Source organism: Gorilla gorilla, chromosome 3 (assembly GCF_029281585.2).
Source record: "Gorilla gorilla gorilla isolate KB3781 chromosome 3, NHGRI_mGorGor1-v2.1_pri, whole genome shotgun sequence".
Classification (NCBI taxonomy): Eukaryota; Metazoa; Chordata; class Mammalia; order Primates; family Hominidae; genus Gorilla; species Gorilla gorilla.
In genome coordinates, this window is record NC_073227.2 from 9,030,017 (window position 1) to 9,050,733 (window position 20,717).

At 42.5% G+C, this 20,717-nt stretch overlaps 1 protein-coding gene across 6 annotated transcripts in view; it reads right to left on the reverse strand.

Annotated features, from left to right (window-relative positions):
* The window catches only part of ZNF721 (zinc finger protein 721), a 58,217-nt gene that overhangs the window by 19,958 nt on the left and 17,542 nt on the right, over positions 1-20,717 (reverse strand). For 2 of the 6 annotated variants that reach the window (XM_063704898.1, XM_063704895.1), the window contains exon 3: positions 11,708-11,834. The exons of 1 other annotated variant lie outside the window; for it this stretch is intronic. In XM_063704898.1, coding sequence (XP_063560968.1) covers positions 11,708-11,741 — 34 coding nt within the window. In that variant the 5' untranslated portion in view covers positions 11,742-11,834. Of the gene's footprint in view, positions 1-6,725; positions 6,791-11,707; positions 11,835-13,120; positions 13,338-20,717 lie in introns of those variants that run through there. 3 more of the 6 variants (XM_031010058.3, XM_031010063.2, XM_055384247.2) reach the window with 3 other exon arrangements.

Sequence of the window (20,717 nt, forward strand, 5' to 3'; positions counted from 1 at the left end):
AACCAGGAAGAAGTTGAACCCCTGAATAGACCAGTAACAAGTTCTGAAATTGAGGCAGTAATTAATAGCCTACCAACCAAAAAAAGCCAGGACCAGATGGATTCACAGCCAAATTCTACTAACGGTACAAAGGGGAGCTGGTACCATGCCTTCTGAAACTATTCCAAATAATAGAAAAAGAGGGACTCCTCCCTAACTCATTTTATGAGGCCAGCATCATCCTGATAACAAAGCCTGGCAGAGACACAACAAAAGAAAAAATTTCAGGCCAATATCCCCGATGAACATCGATGTGAAAATCCTCAATAAAATACTGGCAAACCAAAGGAATCCAGCAGCGCAACAAAAAGCTTATCCGCCATGATCAACTCGGCTTCATCCCTAGCATGAAACACTAGTTCAACATACGCCAATCAATAAATGTAATCAATTACATAAACAGAACCCATGACAAAAACCACATGATTATCTCAATAGATGCAGAAAGGGCCTTCAATAAAATTCATCACCCCTTCATGCTAAAAACTCTCAATCAACTAGGTACTGATGGAATGTATCTCAAAATAATAAGAGCTATTTATGACAAACACAGCCAATATTATACTGAATGGGCAAAAGCTGGAAGCATTCCCTTTGAAAACCGGGACAAGACAAGGATGCCCTCTCTCACCACTCCTACTCAAAATAGTATTGGAAAGCCGGGTGTGGTGGCTCATGCCTGTAATCCCAGCACTTTGGGAGGCTGAGGTGGGTGGATCACTGGAGGTCAGGAGTTCAAGACCAGCCTGACCAATATGGTGAAACCCTGTCTCTACCAAAAATACAAAAATTAGCCAGGTGTGGCGGCACATGCCTGTAATCCCAGCTACTTGGGAGGCTGAGGCAGGAGAATTGCATGAACCCAGGAGATGGAGGTTGCAGTGAGCCAAGATCGCGCCACTGCACTCCAACCTAGGTGACAAAGCAAGACTCCATCTCAAAAAAAAAAAAAAAATAGTATTGGAAATTCTGGCCAAGGCAATTAGGCAAGAGAAAGAAAGAAAGGGTATTCAAATAGGAAGACAGGAAATCAAATTGTCTCTGTTTGCAGATGACATGATTGTATATTTAGAAAACCCAATCGTCTCAGCCCAAAATCTCCTTAAGCTGATATGCAACTTCAGCAGTCTCAGGATACAAAACTGATTTGTAAAAATCACAACATTCCTATATACCAATAATAGACAGAGAGCCAAATCATGAGTGAACTCCCATTCACAACTGCTACAAAAAGAATAAAATACCTAGGAATACAATTTACAAGGGATGTAAAAGACCTCTTCAAGGAGAACTACAAACCACTGCTCAAGGAAATAAGAGGACACAAACAAATGGAAAAACATTCCATGCTCATGGATAGGAAGAATCAATTACCATGAAATGGCCATACTGCCCAAAGTAATTCATAGCTTCAATGCTATTCCCATCAAGCTACCACTGACTTTCTTCACAGAATTGGAGAAAACTACTTTAAATTTCATATGGAATCAAAAATAGCCCATATAGTCAAGACAATCCTAAGCAGAAAGAACAAAGCTGGAGGCATCAAGCTACCTGACTTCAAACTATACTACAAGGCTACAGGAACCAAAACAGCAGGTACTGATACCAAAACAGAGATACAGACCAATGGAACAGAACAGATGCCTCAGAAATAACACCACACATCTACAACCATCTGATCTTCGACAAACCTGACAAAAACAAGCAACAGGGAAAGGATTCCCTATTTAATAAATGGTGTTGGGAAAACTGGCTAGCCATATGCAGAAAACTGAAACTGGACCCCTTCCTTACACCTTATACAAAAATTAACTCAAGATGGATTAAAGACGTAAATGTAAGGCCTAAAATCATAAAAACCCTAGAAGAAAACCTAGGCAATACCATTCAGGACACGGGCATGGGCAAAGACTTCATGACTAAAACACCAAACGCAATGGCAACAAAAGCCAAAATTGACAAATGGGACCTAATTAAACTAAAGAGCTTCTGCACAGCAAAAGAAATTATCATCAGAGTGAACAGGCAACCTACAGAATGGGAGAAAATTTTTTTGCAATCTACCCATCTAACAAAGGAATAATATCCAGAAACTACAAAGAACTTAAACAAATTTACAAGAGAAAACCAAACCACCCCATCAAAAAGTGGGCAAAGGATATGAACAGACAGTTCTCAAAAGAAGACATTTATGTGGCCAACAAACATATGAGAAAAAGCTCATCATCACTAGTCGTTAGAGAAATGCAAATCAAAACTACAATAAGATACCATCTTATGCCAGTTAGAATGGCAATCATTAAGAAGTCAGGAAACAACAGGTGCTGGAGAGGATGTGGAGAAATAGGAATGCTTTTACACTGTTGGTGGGAGTGTAAGTTAGTTCAATCATTGTGGAAGACAGTGTGGCGACTCCTCAAGGATCTAGACCCAGAAATACCATTTGACCCCATAATCCCATTATTGGATATATACCCAAAGGATTATAAATCATTCTACTACAAAGACACATGAACACGTATTTTTACTGCAGCACTGTTTACAGTAGCAAAGATTTGGAACCAACCCAAATGCCCATCAATGGTAGACTGGATAAAGAAAATGTGGCACATATACACCATGGAATGCTATGGAGCCATAAAAAAGGATGAGTTCATGTCCTATGCAGGGACATGGATGAAGCTGGAAACCATCATTCTCAGCAAACTAACACAAAGACAGGAAACCAAACACCGCATGTTCTCACTCCTAAGTGGGAGTTGAACAATGAGAACACATGGACACACCAAGGGAAACATCACACACCGGGACTTGTAAGGGAATGGTGGGGCTAGGGGAGGGATAGCATTAGGAGAAATACCTAATGTAGATGACGGGTTGATGGGTGCAGCAAACCACCATGGCATGTGTATACCTATGTAACAAACCTGCACATTCTACACATATACCTCAGAACTTAGAGCATAATAATAAAAAATAAATTGCTAATACAGATGAAAAAAATGGCTAACAGAGAATTCAAAATAATTATCTTAAAAAATCTCGATAAGATGCAAAAGTACAAAGATTACTAAATTTTTTGCAACCATGTATGAAGAAAATCAATTATAATAAAGAGAAATCATTAAGAAGGAACCAAGGAGATATGCTGAAGCACACAATAGTAGAACTAAAAAGTTTTAACAGAAAGCTTTAACAAGGAGACTCAGTTATACAGAGGATAAAATCAGCAAACTTTAAAGTCATTTGAGGCTGGGTGCGGTTGCGCACACCTGTAATCCCAGCACTTTGGGAGGCCAAGGCGGGTGGATCACCTGAGGTCAGGAGTTCAAGACCAGCCTGGCCAACATGGTGAAACCCATCTCTACTAAAAATACAAAAATTGGCTGGACATGGTGGCAGGTGCCTGTAATCCTAGCTACTTGGGGGCTGAGGCAGGAGAATCGCTTGAACTTGGGAGGCAGAGATTGCAGTGAGCCGAGATCACACCACTGCACTCCAGCCTGGGCTACAGAGCGAGACTCCACCTCAAAAAAAAAAAAAAAAAAAAAAAAAAAAAGTCATTTGAAAGTTCCTAATTAAAAAAGAAAAAAATGAAAGAGTGAATAAAGCATATAGCTTCAATAATCTGTTAATGGTATATAATAATATAAAAAGATGTAAAGTGTGACATAAATAGTGTGTTGAAGGGAGTAAAACTGTTTAATATTTTTATACATAGAGGTTAACTTTTGCTTGAGGCCAGGAGTTCAAAACCAGTTGGTCAATATAGCAGGACCCTGTCTCTAAAATAAATACAGGAATAAAATAAAATAAAGATTTCAGAATGCTATTTAGTCTTTTTTTAAAAAGCAGCAGCTGGGGCTGGGTGCGGTGGCTCACGCCTGTAATCCCAGCACTTCGGGAGGCCGAGGCGGGAGGATCACGAGGTCAGGAGATCGAGACCATCATGGCTAACACGGTGAAACCCTGTCTCTACTAAAAATACAAAAAAAAAATTAGCCAGGTGTGGTGGCAGGTGCCTGCAGTCTCAGCTACTCAGGAGGCTGAGGCAGAAGAATTGCTTGAACCCAGGAGACGGAGGTTGTGGTGAGCCAAGATCGTGCCACTGGACTCCCGCCTGGGTGATAGAGCAAGATTCCATTAAAAAAAAAAAAAAAAAAAACAGCAGCTGGGCCTGATGATACATGCCTGTAAACCTAGCACTTTGGGAGGCCATGGCAGGTGGATTTCTGGAGCCCAGGAATTCAAGACCAGCCTGAGCAACATAGCAAAACCCTGTCTCTACAAAAAAAATACCAAAAAACTTAGCTGGACCTGGTGGCGTGTACTTGTATTCCCAGCTACTTGGGAGGCTGAGATGGGAAAATTGTTTGATATTGGAGAGTTGAGGCCGAACTGAGCTGTGAATGCACCACTGCACTACAGCCTGGGAAACAAAGCAAGACCCTATGTGAATAAAAAAGAAGTTAGATTGTTATCTTAAGCTAGGCTTTTTTTTTTTTTTTGAGATGGAGTCTCACTCTGTCGCCCAGACTGGAGTGCAGTGGTGCCATCCCGGCTTACTGCAAGCTCCGCGCCCTGGGTTCACGCCATTCTCCTGCCTCAGCCTCCCAAGTAGCTGGGACTACAGGCATCCACCACCACGCCCGGCTAATTTTTTTGTATTTTTAGTAGAGATGGGTTTCCACCATGTTAGCCAGGATGGTCTCAATCTCCTGACCTCATGATCGCCCTCGTGATCGGCCTCCCAAAGTGCTGGGATTACAGGCATGAGCCACTGTGCCTGGCCAAGCTACGCTTTTATAATGATGAGATATTTTATGTCTCTTGGAAATTACAAAAAAAAAAAAAAAAAAACTGTAGTAGATACACACACAAAAAAGGAAATCAAAGCATGTAACAATAGAAACAAAACAAAAACTCAACACTACACAAGGGAAGACAGCATGAAAGAATTAAAAAACAGAAACTACTACATGGTCAGAAAACAATGAACAAAATGGTAGTCATAAGTTATTTCTCTGCCTTTTATCTTTTTTGTTGTCGTTTTTCTTTTCTTTTTTTTTTTTTTTTGAGGTGGAGTCTCACTCTGTCGCTCAGGCTGGAATGCAGTGGCATGATCTTGGCTCACTGCAACCTCCGCCTCCAGGGTTGAAGCGATTCTCCTGCCTCAGCCTCAGTTATTAAAAGAAAACTGCAGAACTCCTCGTTGGTTTTCCTTTACCTAATGATTTCTGTGAAGTGAGACTTGGGTAGTAAGAAAAAGGAATTAGACACTCTACCTGCCACCCTGCATGCGTGTGCACTCGCACACATGCTGTCTTCATGTAATCCAGTACCTTTACTTTCCTTTGAAACTGGTAAGGTTAAAATGGGGGGAAATCCTATATGTTTGCAATAATACCTTTTTGGAAAATTTAAGAAATCAAACTCCCCAGGCTCTCCATCTGCATTTATGCTTGAGTTGTTATGTGCTTTGAACTCTGATTATCAGAAGTTTTACTAAAATGTTGAAGAAATAATTCACTTTCATCTGCTTTCTAGATTTTGTACATCTCAGTTCATAAAGGAAAGCTTGTTGATAGTGTAGTTTCCTAAATGCTGCAAATTTGCAGCCATTACCACTACCAAAGAAGTCTGAATGAGGGATTTTTTTCTTTGTTAAAATAGTTCCTGTTTCTGTAGAAATTTCATTTGTAGATTAAACTGCGATGGATGAGATATCAAAAAAACAAAGAAAGAAAGTGACATCTCAGGAGAAATCACTCATTATGGCAAAGAGAGTACCAAAGGCAATGGTATTAAATGATTCATGAGAATCCAACCATATAATCCAGTCACCTCCCACCAGGCCCCACCTACAACATTCAGGCTTACAATTTGATGTGAGATTTGAATGGCGCCACAGATCCAAACCATATTACTTACAAAAGCCAAAAAGTGAAAAACCTCAAACATCCTTCAACAGATGAATAATTTAAAAGGATGCGGCTTGGCTGGGCGCGGTGGCTCACGCCTGTAATCCCAGCACTTTGGGAGGCCAAGGCAGGCAGATCACAAGGTCAGGAGATAGAGATCATCCTGGCTAACACGGTGAAACCCCGTCTCTACTAAAAATACAAAAAAAGAATTAGCCGGGCGTGGTGGCAGGCACCTGTAGTCCCAGCTGGAGGCTGACGAAGGAGAATGGTGTGAACCCAGGCGGTGGAGCTTGCAGTGAGCCAAGATTGCGCCACTGCACTCCAGCCTGGGTGACAGGGCAAGACTCCATCTCAAAAAAAAAAAAACAACAAAAAAAAAACAAAAGGATGTGGCTTACATGGCTTACACATACAATGAAAAATTCTTTAGAATCAAATGAAATATCTAGTCGGATCATACAATAAGGATAAATCTTAAAGCCATTATTTTAATAAGACACTATTTAGACACCATTATTTAATAAGACACTAACAAAGTGACAGTGTATAATTCCACTTACATAAGATATTTTAAGTAGTAAATTCCTAGAAAACATAAGTAGAATGGTGCTTGCCTATAGTTAGGGTTGTGAAACCTCAGTGGAGTCAAAGACCAAGGAAGGGTTATTTGGAAAAAGCAGGCCCTCACCCAGGTGGCCAACTCCAGAGCCCATAGACATGGCTACAGACAAGAAAATGGTGCATGCAGCTTGGTCTTACTGAGGATTATGAAGCAGTTCTCAATCTCAGCTATAGTCCAGAAATGATCCTTCCCATCAAGAGACCTGCAGGAAGACACACCCAGCCATGACCCTGGAGGCAGGCCTGCAGATCCTGGCCTCAGTTGTGCTCCTTGAAGCAGCCCTGTAACTCAGTTCAAGCCATTTGTAGTCACAGTCCGTGGCCACTCGTACACACTCAGAGGCCCACAGAGAGACCTATGAAAACTGTTCCCAGGGGCTGGGCGCGGTGGCTCACGCCTGTAAGCCCAGCACTTTGGGAGGCCAAGGCGGGCAAATCAGGAGGTCAGGAGATCAAGACCAGCCTGGCTAACACAGTGAAACCCCGTCTCTACTAAAAATACAAAAAATTAGCCGAGCGTGCCGGGTGCAGTGGCTCACACCTGTAATCCCAGCACTTTGGGAGGCCGAGGCGGGCGGATCACGAGGTCAGGAGATCGAGACCGCGGTGAAACCCCGTCTCTATTAAAAATACAAAAAAATTAGCCTGGCGCGGTGACGGGCGCCTGTAGTCCCAGCTACTTGGGGGGCTGAGGCAGGAGAATGGCATGAACCCGGCAGGCGGAGCTTGCAGTGAGCTGAGATAGCGCCACTGCACTCCAGCCTGGGTGACAGAGTGAGACTCCGACTCAAAAAAAAAAAAAAAATCAGCTGGGTGTGATGGAAGCGCCTGTAGTCCCAGCTAGTTGGGAGGCTGAGGCAGGAGAATCGCTTGAACCTGGGAGGCGGAGGTTGCAGTGAGCCAAGTTCATGGCACTGCACTCCAGCCTGGGCGACAGAACCAGACTCCGTCACAAAAAAAAGAAAAAAAAAACTGTTCCCAGGTAGTCAGTAAAAGCTAAACCCATTTATACACCTGGTATTTGGGCCATCATATGCAGACAAATTTCAAAACCCAATCCTACTGCCTGCCATATAGATTAATGTCCTCAAGGAAATCTAATCTTTCCAGGGCCCAGAAAGAATCTATGACTGTCTAAATCTCTGGTAACACAACCCTCAAAGGCAGGCCACACAGCAGACCCAGCAGCACCCTTGTGACTCAGCTACAACCCTTCTCCTCTGCAACCCCAGAGGTAATCTCATCAGCCTGGGGACCCAACAAAAGGAGATGTTTACCTGTCAAAAAACAGATTATACAAACTGTAATCATTGTTAAATCCTTAAAATATACAGACACAGGGCTGCTTCAGGGACCACAGCTGAAGCCAAGATCTGCAAGCATGCCTCCAGGACCACAGCTTCTATCTTAACATTATTACCAAAAGTTTGTATCACAACAATTAGGCAATAAAAAGGAGAACAATGCTCTCCTGCATGCAAAAGAAGAAAAAAAGTTACTGTTTGTAGATAATATGATCATGCATATATATGAAACCCTAGAGTAGAATAACAAAAACTGAACTAATAAATGCATTCATTAAGGTATCAGGATACATAACCAACATGTAAATACTTGCGGGTTGTTTTTTTGTGTGTTTTTGAAACATGGTCTCACTCTGAGGCCCAGGCTCATCTCAAACTCCTGTGCTCAAGTGATCCACATGCCTTGGCGTCTGAAAGTGCTGGGATTACAAAAATGAACCACTACACCTGCCCCAACATACAAATATTTGTTTCATTTGCATAAAGTAACAACAAAATTTCCCAAAAAAAAGAAAAAAATTCAATTTACACTATAAAAATAAAAAATTCAAAATAAATTTAACAAATGAAATAAAAAATTTATACACTAAATACAATAAAGCACAAAATCTAGTGTATAACAATAAATGTATACACTAAATACAATAATGACAGAAATTGAAGCAGACACAAACTCATATTTCATTAGGATCACTAATATTGTCAAAGTATATTATCGAAAGTGATTTGTAGATTCAAACGTGATCCCTATCAAAATTTTAGTGTCATTTTTCACAGTAATAGAAAACACAATTGTAAAATTTAAGTGTAACCTTAAACAACTTTAAATAACCTGAGCCATCGTGAGAAAGAACAAAGCTAGGGGCATCATACTTCTTAATTTTAAACTTTATGTAAAGGTTGTAGTAAGCAAAAGAGTATGGCATGTGCATGAACACACATACAAAAACCAATGAACAGAATAGAGAGCCCAGAAACAAATCCATGCATACAAGGTCAACGAATTTTGGCAAGGGGATCATGAATATACAATTCAGAAATTATAGTCTTGTCAATACATGGTGCTAGAAAAACTGGAGAGCCACAAGCAAAAGAATAAAAGTACATCCTTTTTTTTGAGATGGTCTCGCTCTGTTGCCCAGGCTGGAGTGCAGTGGCGCCATCTAGGCTCACTGCAAGCTCCCGCCTCCTGGGTTCACGCCATTCTCCTGCCTCAGCCTCCCGAGTAGCTAGGACTACAGGCATCCGCCACCATGCCCAGCTGATTTTTTGTATTTTTAGTAGAGACAGGGTTTCACCACGTTAGCCAGGATGGTCTCCATCTCCCGACCTCGTGATCCACCTGCCTCTGCCTCCCAAAGTGCTGGGATTACAGGCGTGAGCCACTGTGCCTGGCAAAAGTAGATCATTGTCTTATACCATACCCCAAAATTAACTCAAAACGAAACACTTACATGTAAGACAAAAACCTTAGAACTCCTGAAGAAAACATATGGAAAAACCTTGATACTGGTCTTGGCAATAATTTTTTGATATGCCATCAAAAGCAAAGCAACAACAAAAAATACAAACAAGTGGGATTGTATCAAAGTAAACTGCTTCTTCACAGCAAAGGGAAACAAAATTTCTAAAACCTCTACAGGATAGAAATATTTGCAAGCAATATACCTGATAACAAGTTAATTTTGGGAGAACAAGGCGGGAGGATCACTTGAGGTCAGGAGATCGAGACCAGCCTGACCAACATAGAGAAACCCCATCTCTACTAAAAATACAAAATAAGCCAAGTCTGGTGGTGCATGCCTGTAATTCCCAGCTACTTGGGAGGCTGAGGCAGAAGAATCGCTTGAACCCGGGAGGCAGAGATTGCAGTGAGCCAAGATCGTGCTACTGTACTCCAGCCCGGGCAACAAGAGCAAAACTTTGTCTCAAAAAATAAAATAAAATAAAATAGAAGGCTGGGCGCAGCAGCTCACACCTGTAATTCCAGCAATTTGGGAGGCCAAGGTGGGCGGATCACAAGGTCAAGAGATCAAGACCATCCTGGCCAACATGGTGAAACCCCATCTCTACTAAGAAATACAAAACTTAGCTGGGTGTGGTGGTGTGCACCAGGAATCACAGCTACTCGGGAGGCTAAGGCAGGAGAATTGCTTGAACCCAGGAGGCAGAGTTAGCAGTGAGCTGAGATCATGCCACTGCACTGTAGCCTGGTGACAGAGGAAGACTCTGTCTCAAAAAAAAAAAAAGAAGTTAATATCCATATCCAAAATGTTTAAGAAACTTCTGCAATTCAAAGCAAAACAATAATAATGATGATAACCCATTCAAAAATGGGCAAAAGGTTAGATTTTTTTTCTCAAAGACATACATACAAGGTATATGCTGTATGCTGTTAGTGAGATGTAAATTGATAAAATCATCATAAAAACCAGTAAAAAATAAAAATGGACATATCATATAATCCAGCAATACCACTTCTGGTCATACTACCAAAGGAAATTAAATTAACACCTTGAAGAAATATCTTCAGCCCCATGTTCATTGTAGTATTTTTACAATAGCCAAAATATAGAGTGTATATATATACAGTAGAATATTATTCAGCCATAAGAGAAAAGAAAATCTAGTCATTTACAACATGGATAGACTTGGAGGACATGATGCTAAATGAAATTAGCCAAACACAGACAGACAAAGAAACTGCTTCTTTTTACATAGATGGGTAAATCTAAAAATGTAAACTCATAAAAGCAGAAAGTAGAATGGCGATTGTTAGTGCCTAAGGGTGGGAATATGAGATGTTCAAAGAGTATAAATTTTTAGTTATAAGTTGAATAAGTTGAATAAGGAGAAACCTAAGGAGAAACCTAATGCTAATGTACATTAGCATTAGATTAGCAAAACAGTATTCCATTTATAATTAATAATACTGTAATGTATGCTTACAATTTGCTAGGACACTAGGCCTTAAGTGTTCTTATTACTAAAAAAAATCATGATCTATATGAGGTAATAGATATGTTGATCAACTTGATTATATTTTATTTTACAATAAAATATATGCATATATTACAAAATATATGCATATCAAATCATTACATTGTACACATTAAATATAGTTAAACAATTTTTATTTAACAGAAAAATCCATGTCACACAAACACAGATGAAGAGTAAGTCCTCACTTAATGTTCAAAACAGGTTCTTGAAAACTGCAACTTTATATGAAGCAATGTTGCTATATACCAAATATAACTCGTTTGTATCAATTAACTTTGCTAAAATTATTTTTTTTTGTTTTTTGGTTTTTTAGAGACGGAGTTTTGCTCTTGTCGCCCAGACAGGAGTTCAATGGCGCAATCTCGGCTCACTGCAACCTCTGCCTCCCAGGTTCAAGTGATTCTCCGCCTAAGCCTCCCAAGTAGCTGGATTACAGGCACCTGCCACCATGCCCAGCTAGTTTTTTGTATTTTTAGTAGAGACAGGGTTTTGCCATGTTGGCAAGGCTGGTCTCAAACTCCTGACCTCCTGATCTGCCCACCTCAGCCTCCCAAAGTGCTGGGATTACAGGCGTGAGCCACTGCACCCAGCCCTAAAATTCATTTTCCTAAATGATATGTTGCTTCACTTACAGTTTCTGAGAATCTATCAACAACGTTAAGAATTTACTATACACATATATAACTTACATAGGTGTGTGTGTGAGACACACATTTTTATATAGATCTAGATATATCTCAAAAGACATTCTACAAAAATAGAAAATGAAACTCAGAGAGAGTATTAGGAATTATGCATTAAAGTTATCCTCACCTAGGGAGACCAGGTTTCTGTAGTTCTCCAACATCACATCTCTATACAAATTCTGCTGGGCAGGGTCCAGGCATTTCCACTCTTCTGGAGAGAATTCTATGGCCACATCCCTGAATGTTAAGGGTTCCTGAAAATACATATGTATCAAGTGACAGAGTTCTTAATTTGACTACAGGTGAAATGTGTTAAGAGAACCAGTTCTGACATGTGACTGGGATTATCTGATAAAACAACTTTCAACACAGTAATGTTCTCTAAAGTATTCTATAGCTCTGCGGAAAAGGGAAGGCATTCCAACAGTTTCTGTTCCTGCAATACAAATAATGGGCTACACTGACCTGCCCCTACCAAAACCAAGCAGAGTAGGCCCTGTGACCTCCTGGAAAACAGGTTGAACTCACCTCTCATGAAAATATCTGGAAGTCCTCATGCTTGACTTTGGCCTTGCTATAATATGCGAGGAACTTAATTTAAAAAACAGAAATGTTTCCACCCAGAACAATAGACAGGATGTGAGGGGAGGGCACAGGTGATGATTTCACTTCAAATTGTCCTTGTGATCCTACGGGAAGACTGGGCTGAGAGTCACTTAGCTAAGCACTGTCTCTCAAGCTTCAATGCGCATATCAATTATTTGATGTTAAAGGCCTCACTGTACCAAAATTTTGCAGGTTTGAAAAGAGTCCATGAGTTAGCGTCTTTTATCAAGTCTCCTGGTAACGGTGATGCTCCTCCACCTGGACCCATTACAGTACTACTCGGCTAGAGAAAGCAGACACAGCACAGAGTCCCTTACCCCAACACAAATGCTTTTCATCCCAAAACAAGACCACTAATCATCATCCTGATGCCACTCGGGAGCAGCCACGCGGAGGAGGCGCACAGGGCAAGGGGACTGGTGGGAAAGTTGGGGCGGGCTGGTGATTCGCTTCACTTCCTCACACACCTCACAAAAGTCTTTTTTTCAAGACCCGCTGGCAGCCCCCAAGCCACGAGCCACAGCCGGCGCTGCCCCATTAATGAGTCCCCGTTTGCTCACATGAACTCTATGTTTTGATGGGGCCTCGATCTCATTCCATAAAGTAGGGACAGGACCCCTGGACCACAGCTCCTTCCACGCGGTGCCTGCGCACGCCGCACCTGGCGTCTTCCCGATGAGCTTCTCCTCACCCCACAGCCCGGGGAAGGTGCGGGGCTGCGGCGCAGAGCTGCACAAGGAGGGCTGCAGGCTGGGCCAGAGCAGCCGTGCGGGGACCGACAGGAGCCCAGGTCCCTCATCGGAGGGGACTGAGGGCCGAGGGCTGAGCGGCGGCAGCCGGGACTCCGTTCGCAGACTCAGTCCCGCCGCCGCCATTTGCCGCCGGCTCTGATGAGGCCTCCCCAGCCTTGGGACGCCCTGTCCCGCACACTCACCATTTCTTAGCTTCAAGGGTGTCGCGAAGTCTTAGCTACGAATCATCCAATACCCGCAGGTTACAGAACGACGGAGGCTGAGGCTCTGGCAAAATCACCGAGGCCTCCCTGAGGTGTGGAAGCAGGGAAGTGAGGCTCTAACCAAGCTCAGGCTGAAGCAAGAGGCTAAGGCCGCCGAAGATCCCGGATGCCGCCCCCTCTTCTCAGACTGCGCGCCTGATTGGGCAGTTCTCAGCCAAGCGCTCTGATTGGATATGGGTCCAGGCTTCACGCCCTCAGGCTTTGAATGACAGAAATTGTGACCATACAGTGCACTGAATGAGGCAAGAGTGACAGACTAGTACCTCCAGGCACTTTCAGGCGGCGCTTAATCTCTGTGCTAGGCTTGGCTCTGCACAGGGTTCATTTTAACCTTCTGGTGTGTAACGTTACGTCAATTCATAAATTGTGCACGCGCGCGCGCGCACACACACAGACACACTTGTTCACAAATGGAAACAATATAGTGACAATTATTTTAATATTTTACATTTCATAACCTTTCTGGCCTGTGGTGTTTTGAGTAGGACACCTGAGATTTGAAGAGGAAAGCAAACCTCTAAAAAAATGTTAGCAGGCTGAGCACGGTTGCTCACGCCAGTAATCCCAAAGCTTTGGGAGGCCGAGGTGGGGCGATCACGGGGTGAGGAGTTCAAGACCAGCCTGGCCAAGATGGTGAAACCCCGTCTCTACTAAAAAATATAAAAATTAGCCAGGCATGGTGGTGGGCGCCTGTAATCCCAGCTACTCATGAGGCTGAGGCAGGAGAATCGCTTGAACCTGGGGGGTGGAGGTTGCAGTGAGCTGAGATCGCGCCACTGCACTCCAGCCTGGGCGACAGAGTGAGACTCCGTCTCAAAAAATAAACAAATAAATGAATAAAATGTTGGCCGGGCGCAGTGGCTCACGCCTGTAATCCCAGCACTTTGGGAGGCCGGGGCGGGTGGATCACGAGGTCCGGAGATCGAGACCATCCTGGCTAACACGGTGAAACCCCGTCTCTATTCAAAATACAAAAATTAGCCAGGCGTGGTGGGGGGCGCCTGTAGTCCCAGCTACTCGGGAGGCTGAGGCAGGAGAATGGCGTGAACCCAGGAGACGGAGCTTCTTGTTAGTTGAGATGGCGCCACTGCTCTCCAGGCTGGGTGACAGAGCCAGACTCCGTCTCAAAAAAAAAAAAAAAAAAAAAAAAAACTAGCTTTATCTAATATGAATTTTTTTAGCCTAATTATTTAGTTATTTTACTTTCGACTGCCTTAGTTCATCAGCAATTGTTAGTCATATTTTGGCCTTTATATTACAAGTCATAATACTCTTTGCAGACTTACTAATATTTTTTTTTACTGTAAACCATCACCCTCTACAGGGAAGTGTTTGCTATGCCCCTCCTAGATTTAAACCTCAAAGTCATCATCTGAGTATTGATCTCTCTCTCTAATACTCATTGTGTTCACAGTATCTCTTAATCAGCAAGCATCTCACTTTGGTCCTAATCTACTTTCTGTGGAACTATGCAACCTAATGCTCTATGGTCATTACTCATACTTCTGGCTAAAATCACCTTCATATGCACTAATTGTCAACAACCTTTTTTTAGCACTCTATAGGCAGCTCCACAACTACTAAACTCTACAAATTCTTCCTATGCCTCAACCTGTTAGCTATGCATGAATTCCTCTTCATTCAGGGTAGGAATGTCCTACTTGGTCATAGTACAAGAATGGCCAACCTCTTAGTCCCAACATAGCTTCAACTACCATCGAGACCTCACTATACCAAAGCTTCCTCCTACTAACGTGCTATTTCTAACACAAGCTAAAGCAGCCTTTAAAGATTTTCTTAAGCCCACCCCCACCGTTTTAAGCCCCTTGTTCTCCCCTGTTACCCTTATTGACCTGACTCCTCTATACATCTATGCTACCATAAATTCCAGAATCCATGTGGGTGTATTTGACTGAGCACAATGCAACACAAACAGCACCATTATTGATGCTTCTCAAACTTTTTTTTACTTTCATGAAATATTCCCAATACCAAATGAGATTCTCTGGGCCCTTCAAATATTTTAAATCCTGGACCATTCATCCAAAATGATGCCACTGAATTCTGCTTCAGTCACCCTTCTTGCAGTCAATCCAACTCATGGTATTGACCAAGCCAGTACGGATTATGCAATAAGTTTCAAGTCTTTAATTCCTTCCAGAAAACCCTTCTCCTTGATACTACTAGACACATGGTCTTCCAAGAAAATAGGACCCACTGTCCTACTCAAACTAATCACCCATGTCTGGCTCCCCTGATAGCAGCAACTATATTGGCAGAATATCATATATTGGGTAGCCAGAAAGGACACTGGTCAGTGTTTGGATCTGACCTTACCTCCTGCATTCATTCTTGTTTTTCAACTGCAGAACTTTACTTCCTCTGGGAAATGCAGGCTTATCTCTGCCTCCCTGCAAACTGGACCAGAACATACATTCTGGCTTACCTCACCCCTTAAGTTTCCATTGTCCCAGGTGATGCTTCTCTGCTATTACCCTTATTTACCACACCATTTAAGAATATTTAACACTTATTTACCCACACCAGATCGACTGAGCAGTTGATCTGATTTCTTTCCACAATGAGCTTGGCACCACAAGTGCCACCACAGAAATAGCTGGCATTATTATTGCCTCCTCAGCTTACCACAACCTGTCTCAGGAACTGACTCACAAAATAGAAACCACTGCTCCAACTCTAAGTTACAGCAGCAATTTGATTCTCTCATGGTTGTAGTTCTCCAAAATTGTAGAGGTCTTGACACACTGGCTGCAGCTCACAAAGGAATTTGCCTTATTTTAGGAGAAAAATGCTGTTTCTGGGTTAACAGCTTAGGGAAAGTCCAGAATTAAGTTAGAGATCTTATAAACTAAGCCATCCTAAACACGCCACTGAGAGCTAGTTCTCCCAGGGTGCCACCTGGTTCCAATTCTCATGGCATCTCATTTTCTTGGGATCTCTGGCCTTTTTCTTGTTTGTTTTTCCTCCCTCCTTTTTGGGCCTTGTTCACTAAATCTACTAACCAGGTTTGTTTTCTCTGACCTCAGACTACAAGTGGTCCTGCAACAGGAATGTTAATCTATTTTCCTCCCTTCTGGACAACCATGTTCCTCCACATTTCCTCTGACACTGCAAGTCAAACCTTCTGGGAAAACATGGAAAGTATCTTTCCCTGACAAAGAGCAAGAGAATGAGACACTGGTGAGTTCTTTTTTTTTTTTTTTGGAGACGGAGTCTCATCTCACTCTGTATGGGCTCATTGCAAGCTCCGCCTCCTGGGTTCACGCCATTCTCCTGCCTCAGCCTCCCAAGTAGCTGGGACTACAGGCGCCAGCCAACAGGCCCAGCTGATTTTTTTGTATTTTTAGTAGAGACGGGGTCTCACCGTGTTAGCCAGGATGGTCTTGATCCCCTGACCTCGTGATCCGCCAGCCTCGGCCTCCCAAAGTGCTGGGATTACAGGCATGAGCCACCGTGCCCGGCGCATTGATGAGTTCTTTATCTCATATCACCAGGAAGTAGATACAGAAGACCCACAGTGCCCCTAGACTCGAAGATTTTTAGTCTCAACCTATTGAGGAGGGAATGTTAGAGTAGGCCGATAGTTAGAAATGAGCAGAAAAAAGAGCCCCTGGGGAAAGAAAATTTCATGCTCCAAAGACCAACCAAAACATGCATGCTAAATTTGAGCAGAGAGGAGGGGAAATACCTATAAAGAAAGAACACCCTGATACACCCCTAAGAGATATGCGGGCACAATAAATATGGATTTGACCGCTATATGACCTTCCTGGGGTGATAGTAATAAGCAATGCTGCCATTAGATAGGACTCTTATAGATCACAGGAACACATGCATGTATGTCAGCTGACAATAAGGAAGCATCTCACAGACCTGGGCAGAAACTAAGTGGGGACAAAGGCAAAGATTTACCACAGAAGCAGGAAGCTAAACAAAGACAAAGGCAGACACTTAAGACCGATGTGGAAATTTTTTTAAAAATGCAAGATAATAAAAACTGCAACACGGAACTCTCAGGGCAGTTTTCAATTGGACCAGCCAACTCCTCTTGTAGTGTACTTTATTTTCCTTTAATAAACTCTCTGCTTGTTTCATTAAATTGCCTCTTGGCTGAATTATTTCTCTCAAGAAGACAAAAATTAAGGACCTTGCACTTCTTGGTAACGTGTTCCTCCTCCCTCAGCTCTTGACAAACACCATTCTACTTTCTGTTTTTATGAGTAGACTACTAAAAATATTTCACATAAATGAAAGTATATACTCGCTGTTACTTTGTTTTTTGCATATTTCTCTTTACATGTTGTAAAGATTTACCCCTTTTCTGTAGAGATGCACTCTCCCTGTGTTGTCCAGGTTGATCTTGAACTGTTTGCCTCAAGAGATTCTCTCTCCTCTCTCATTTTAACTTTCCCAGTTATGTGGATTACAGGCATGAGTCATCACACCTAGCCCTCAAGGTTTATCTTTATAATAGCATGTGACATAATTTCCTTTTATAAAATAGAATTATTTTCCATTGCATGTACATTCCATTTTAAAAATCCATTTATATGTCAAGGGTTATATAAGTAGCTTCCAACTTTTGATTTTGGAATAATACTGTTTATGAACATGGGTGTGCAAATGTCATTTCCAGTTCCTGCTACGCATACATAATTAGGTAAGTAATGTTTTGTACATTGTGCAAAGGAAAGGTCTAATTTTTTTTTTTTTTTTTGAGATGGGAGTCTCACTTTGTCGCCCAGGCTGGAGTGCAGTGGCGCGATCTCAGCTCGCTGCAACCTCTGCCTCCCAGGTTCAAGCGATTCTCCTGCCTCAGCCTCCCGAGTAGCTGGGATTACAGGCACCCACCACCATGCCAGGCTAATTTTTTTGTATTTTTAGTAGAGACAGGGTTTCACCGTGTTGGCCAGGCTGGTCCCAAACTCCTAAGGTGATCTGCCCACCTCGGCCTCCCAAAGTGCTGGGATTACAGGTGTGAACCACCGCGCCCGGCCCAAGTTAATTTTTAAAAATTTCAATATTGAGTTTTTAAATACCTTTTGTTGGAGAGTCAGCCCTTTCCCCATTGTTTGGTCATGATAACAGCCATGCAACTCCAAGATGAAGCTGCTGCTTCTTCCATTTCTGTAGCACACAGTCATCAATGTGTTTAGATCTCCCCTGGCAACCCTGGTTAGAGTGTGGGGATGGTGGAAACCATTGGATCTTCTGACTTCCTTGCCCGGGGAGCAGCCAGCCCTGCCTGCCCTACCACCCATGACATCATGCACGTGGTGGTCCTGTCACCCCCCCCTCAGCCAGCCACTGCCTCTGGCTCCCCCAGAACACCTCCTCCTTATTCTCATGGTTGGGCACATGGATCCTGAGAGGCACAGAAACAGCACAGATCCCTATATCCTGCACAGGTGAAATAAGAAGGTGTGGAGGCTGGAAGCAAAGCTATGTGCCTCCTGGAGAACAGGACGTTCAGGAACCAGGAGGCTGCAGGCACAGATTACAACAGTGACAGATGCAAGGGCCCTGATGAGAGGGGTGATGGCCTGAGGGCTCCTTTGTTGGCATGCACCAGTGTGCCAGAGGCTGGGGCCTACACCGGAGCCTGCAGTTGCCCTCCAAAACTCCAGAAGCAGTGCTCCTGCTGTCCCACCCCATGTGCCACCAATGCTCCATGTGGCCTTGTGGTCTGTGAAGCCAGAGGATTGTGCCAGTGTCTTCCTGAGAGTGGAGGTGCTTGCTCTCTGCGGCACCTTTTTCCAAACAGTTCTGATTTAAAACATCTGCCCTTCAATGTGTGCACATATCCATTTGGAAATCTATGGGGATTCTTTTTCAGTAGTAGGTCTAGGTTGTATACAGGATTGTTTGGGTGAATGCTTTTCTCATTCTTGTTTGGTAATTTAGTACTTTTTTTATGGTAGGTTTCTTGGTGTCAGTGTATTGTGTGTTTGGTTTCAACTGGGTATGGTGATTTTGGATGTCAGTGATTCAGGATGTCAATTTGGAACTCTGTAGAAACACTTTAAGTCAATGTGGGGCTCAATTAAAATAGGAATATGCCATATTCATCACCAATCACATTATGCATGTATTTGTCTTCCTCTAAAAACATAACCCCAACTTTCTGCATGGCTTATCTTGTCTATTTCTGTTCTTGGCTTGTGCTGAAGGTTGTTTTACCCTGTTGAGTCAAGTAGTCATAAAAAGAATATTAATTTCACTATGTGCTTTTGGATGAATCTAAGTGATTTTGTGGGAGCAAAACACTTTTGTAATTTGAATTTAGGAACACTTTCTTATGCTGAATCTTAAGTACTTATTTCACAAATTTTTAACTGTCAGAAAAACTCAAAACATTGGCCATCTTTTATTTTTTAATGTGTACAGTTTAGTAGTGCTAAGTATATTTACATTGCAACAAACCTCTAGCACTTTCACATCTTACAAAGCTGAAACTAAATACCCCTGAAGCATTAACTGCCCCTTTTACTCTCTCTCCAGCTTATGAAATACATCATTCTACTTCCTGTTTCTGTAAGTTTGACTACTTGAGATAGCGCTTATAAATGGAATTATATGAGCTTTGTCACTTTGTTTCTGGCATGTTTCACTGAATGTCCTAAAGTTTTATACTTCCTGTAGCATGTGCATAATTTGCTTTCAGAAGGTAGAGCCGTATTCCACTGCATGCATATGCCACATCTTCTTTATCCATTTATCTATCAAGAAACTTTTAAGTAGCTTTCACCTTTTGTGGGGGGGGGGAGGGAAATGCTGTTATACACATGTGTGTGCAAATGTCCATTCCAGCTCCTGCTTTGCATACATAGATAGATACCCAGAAATGGAATTGCTGGATTGTATGACAATTTCATTTTTCTGATAGCATCTTACTTTTTCACACAGGCTGGAGTGCAGTGGTGTGATAATGGTCACTGCATCCTGGGCTCAAACAATCCTCCCAACTCAGCCATCCAAATAACTGGGACTACAGACACAGGCCACCACACCTGGCTGATTTTTGTATTTTTTGTAGAGATGGGGTCTCACTATGTTGCTCAGGCTGGACTCAAACTCCTGAGCTCAAGTAATTATCCTATCTCAACCTTCCAAAGTGTTGGAATTACAGGCCAGAGCCACCACACCCAGAGGCATTTTATTTTTAATATTTTGAGAAATCTCCATCCCAATTTTCTTGGGGGCTGCATTATTCTCTTCCACCAACAGTGCATGGGGGTTCTAAATGCTCTGTATCCTTGACAACATTGACTCCCTTTGTGTGTTGAATAGTGGCCATCCTAATGGGTAAGAGGTAAGAGCTCACTGGGATTGTGCTTTGCATTTCTCTCAAAAAGTAATTTTGATTATTTTTTCAAATGTCTCTTGGCCATTTGCATAGCTTCCTCTGGGAAATGTCTTTGAAGACCTTGGTCCGTTTATTAAAAATCAAGTTATTCACTTCTGGCTGTTGTGTTTCAGAAGACACATCTTTGTT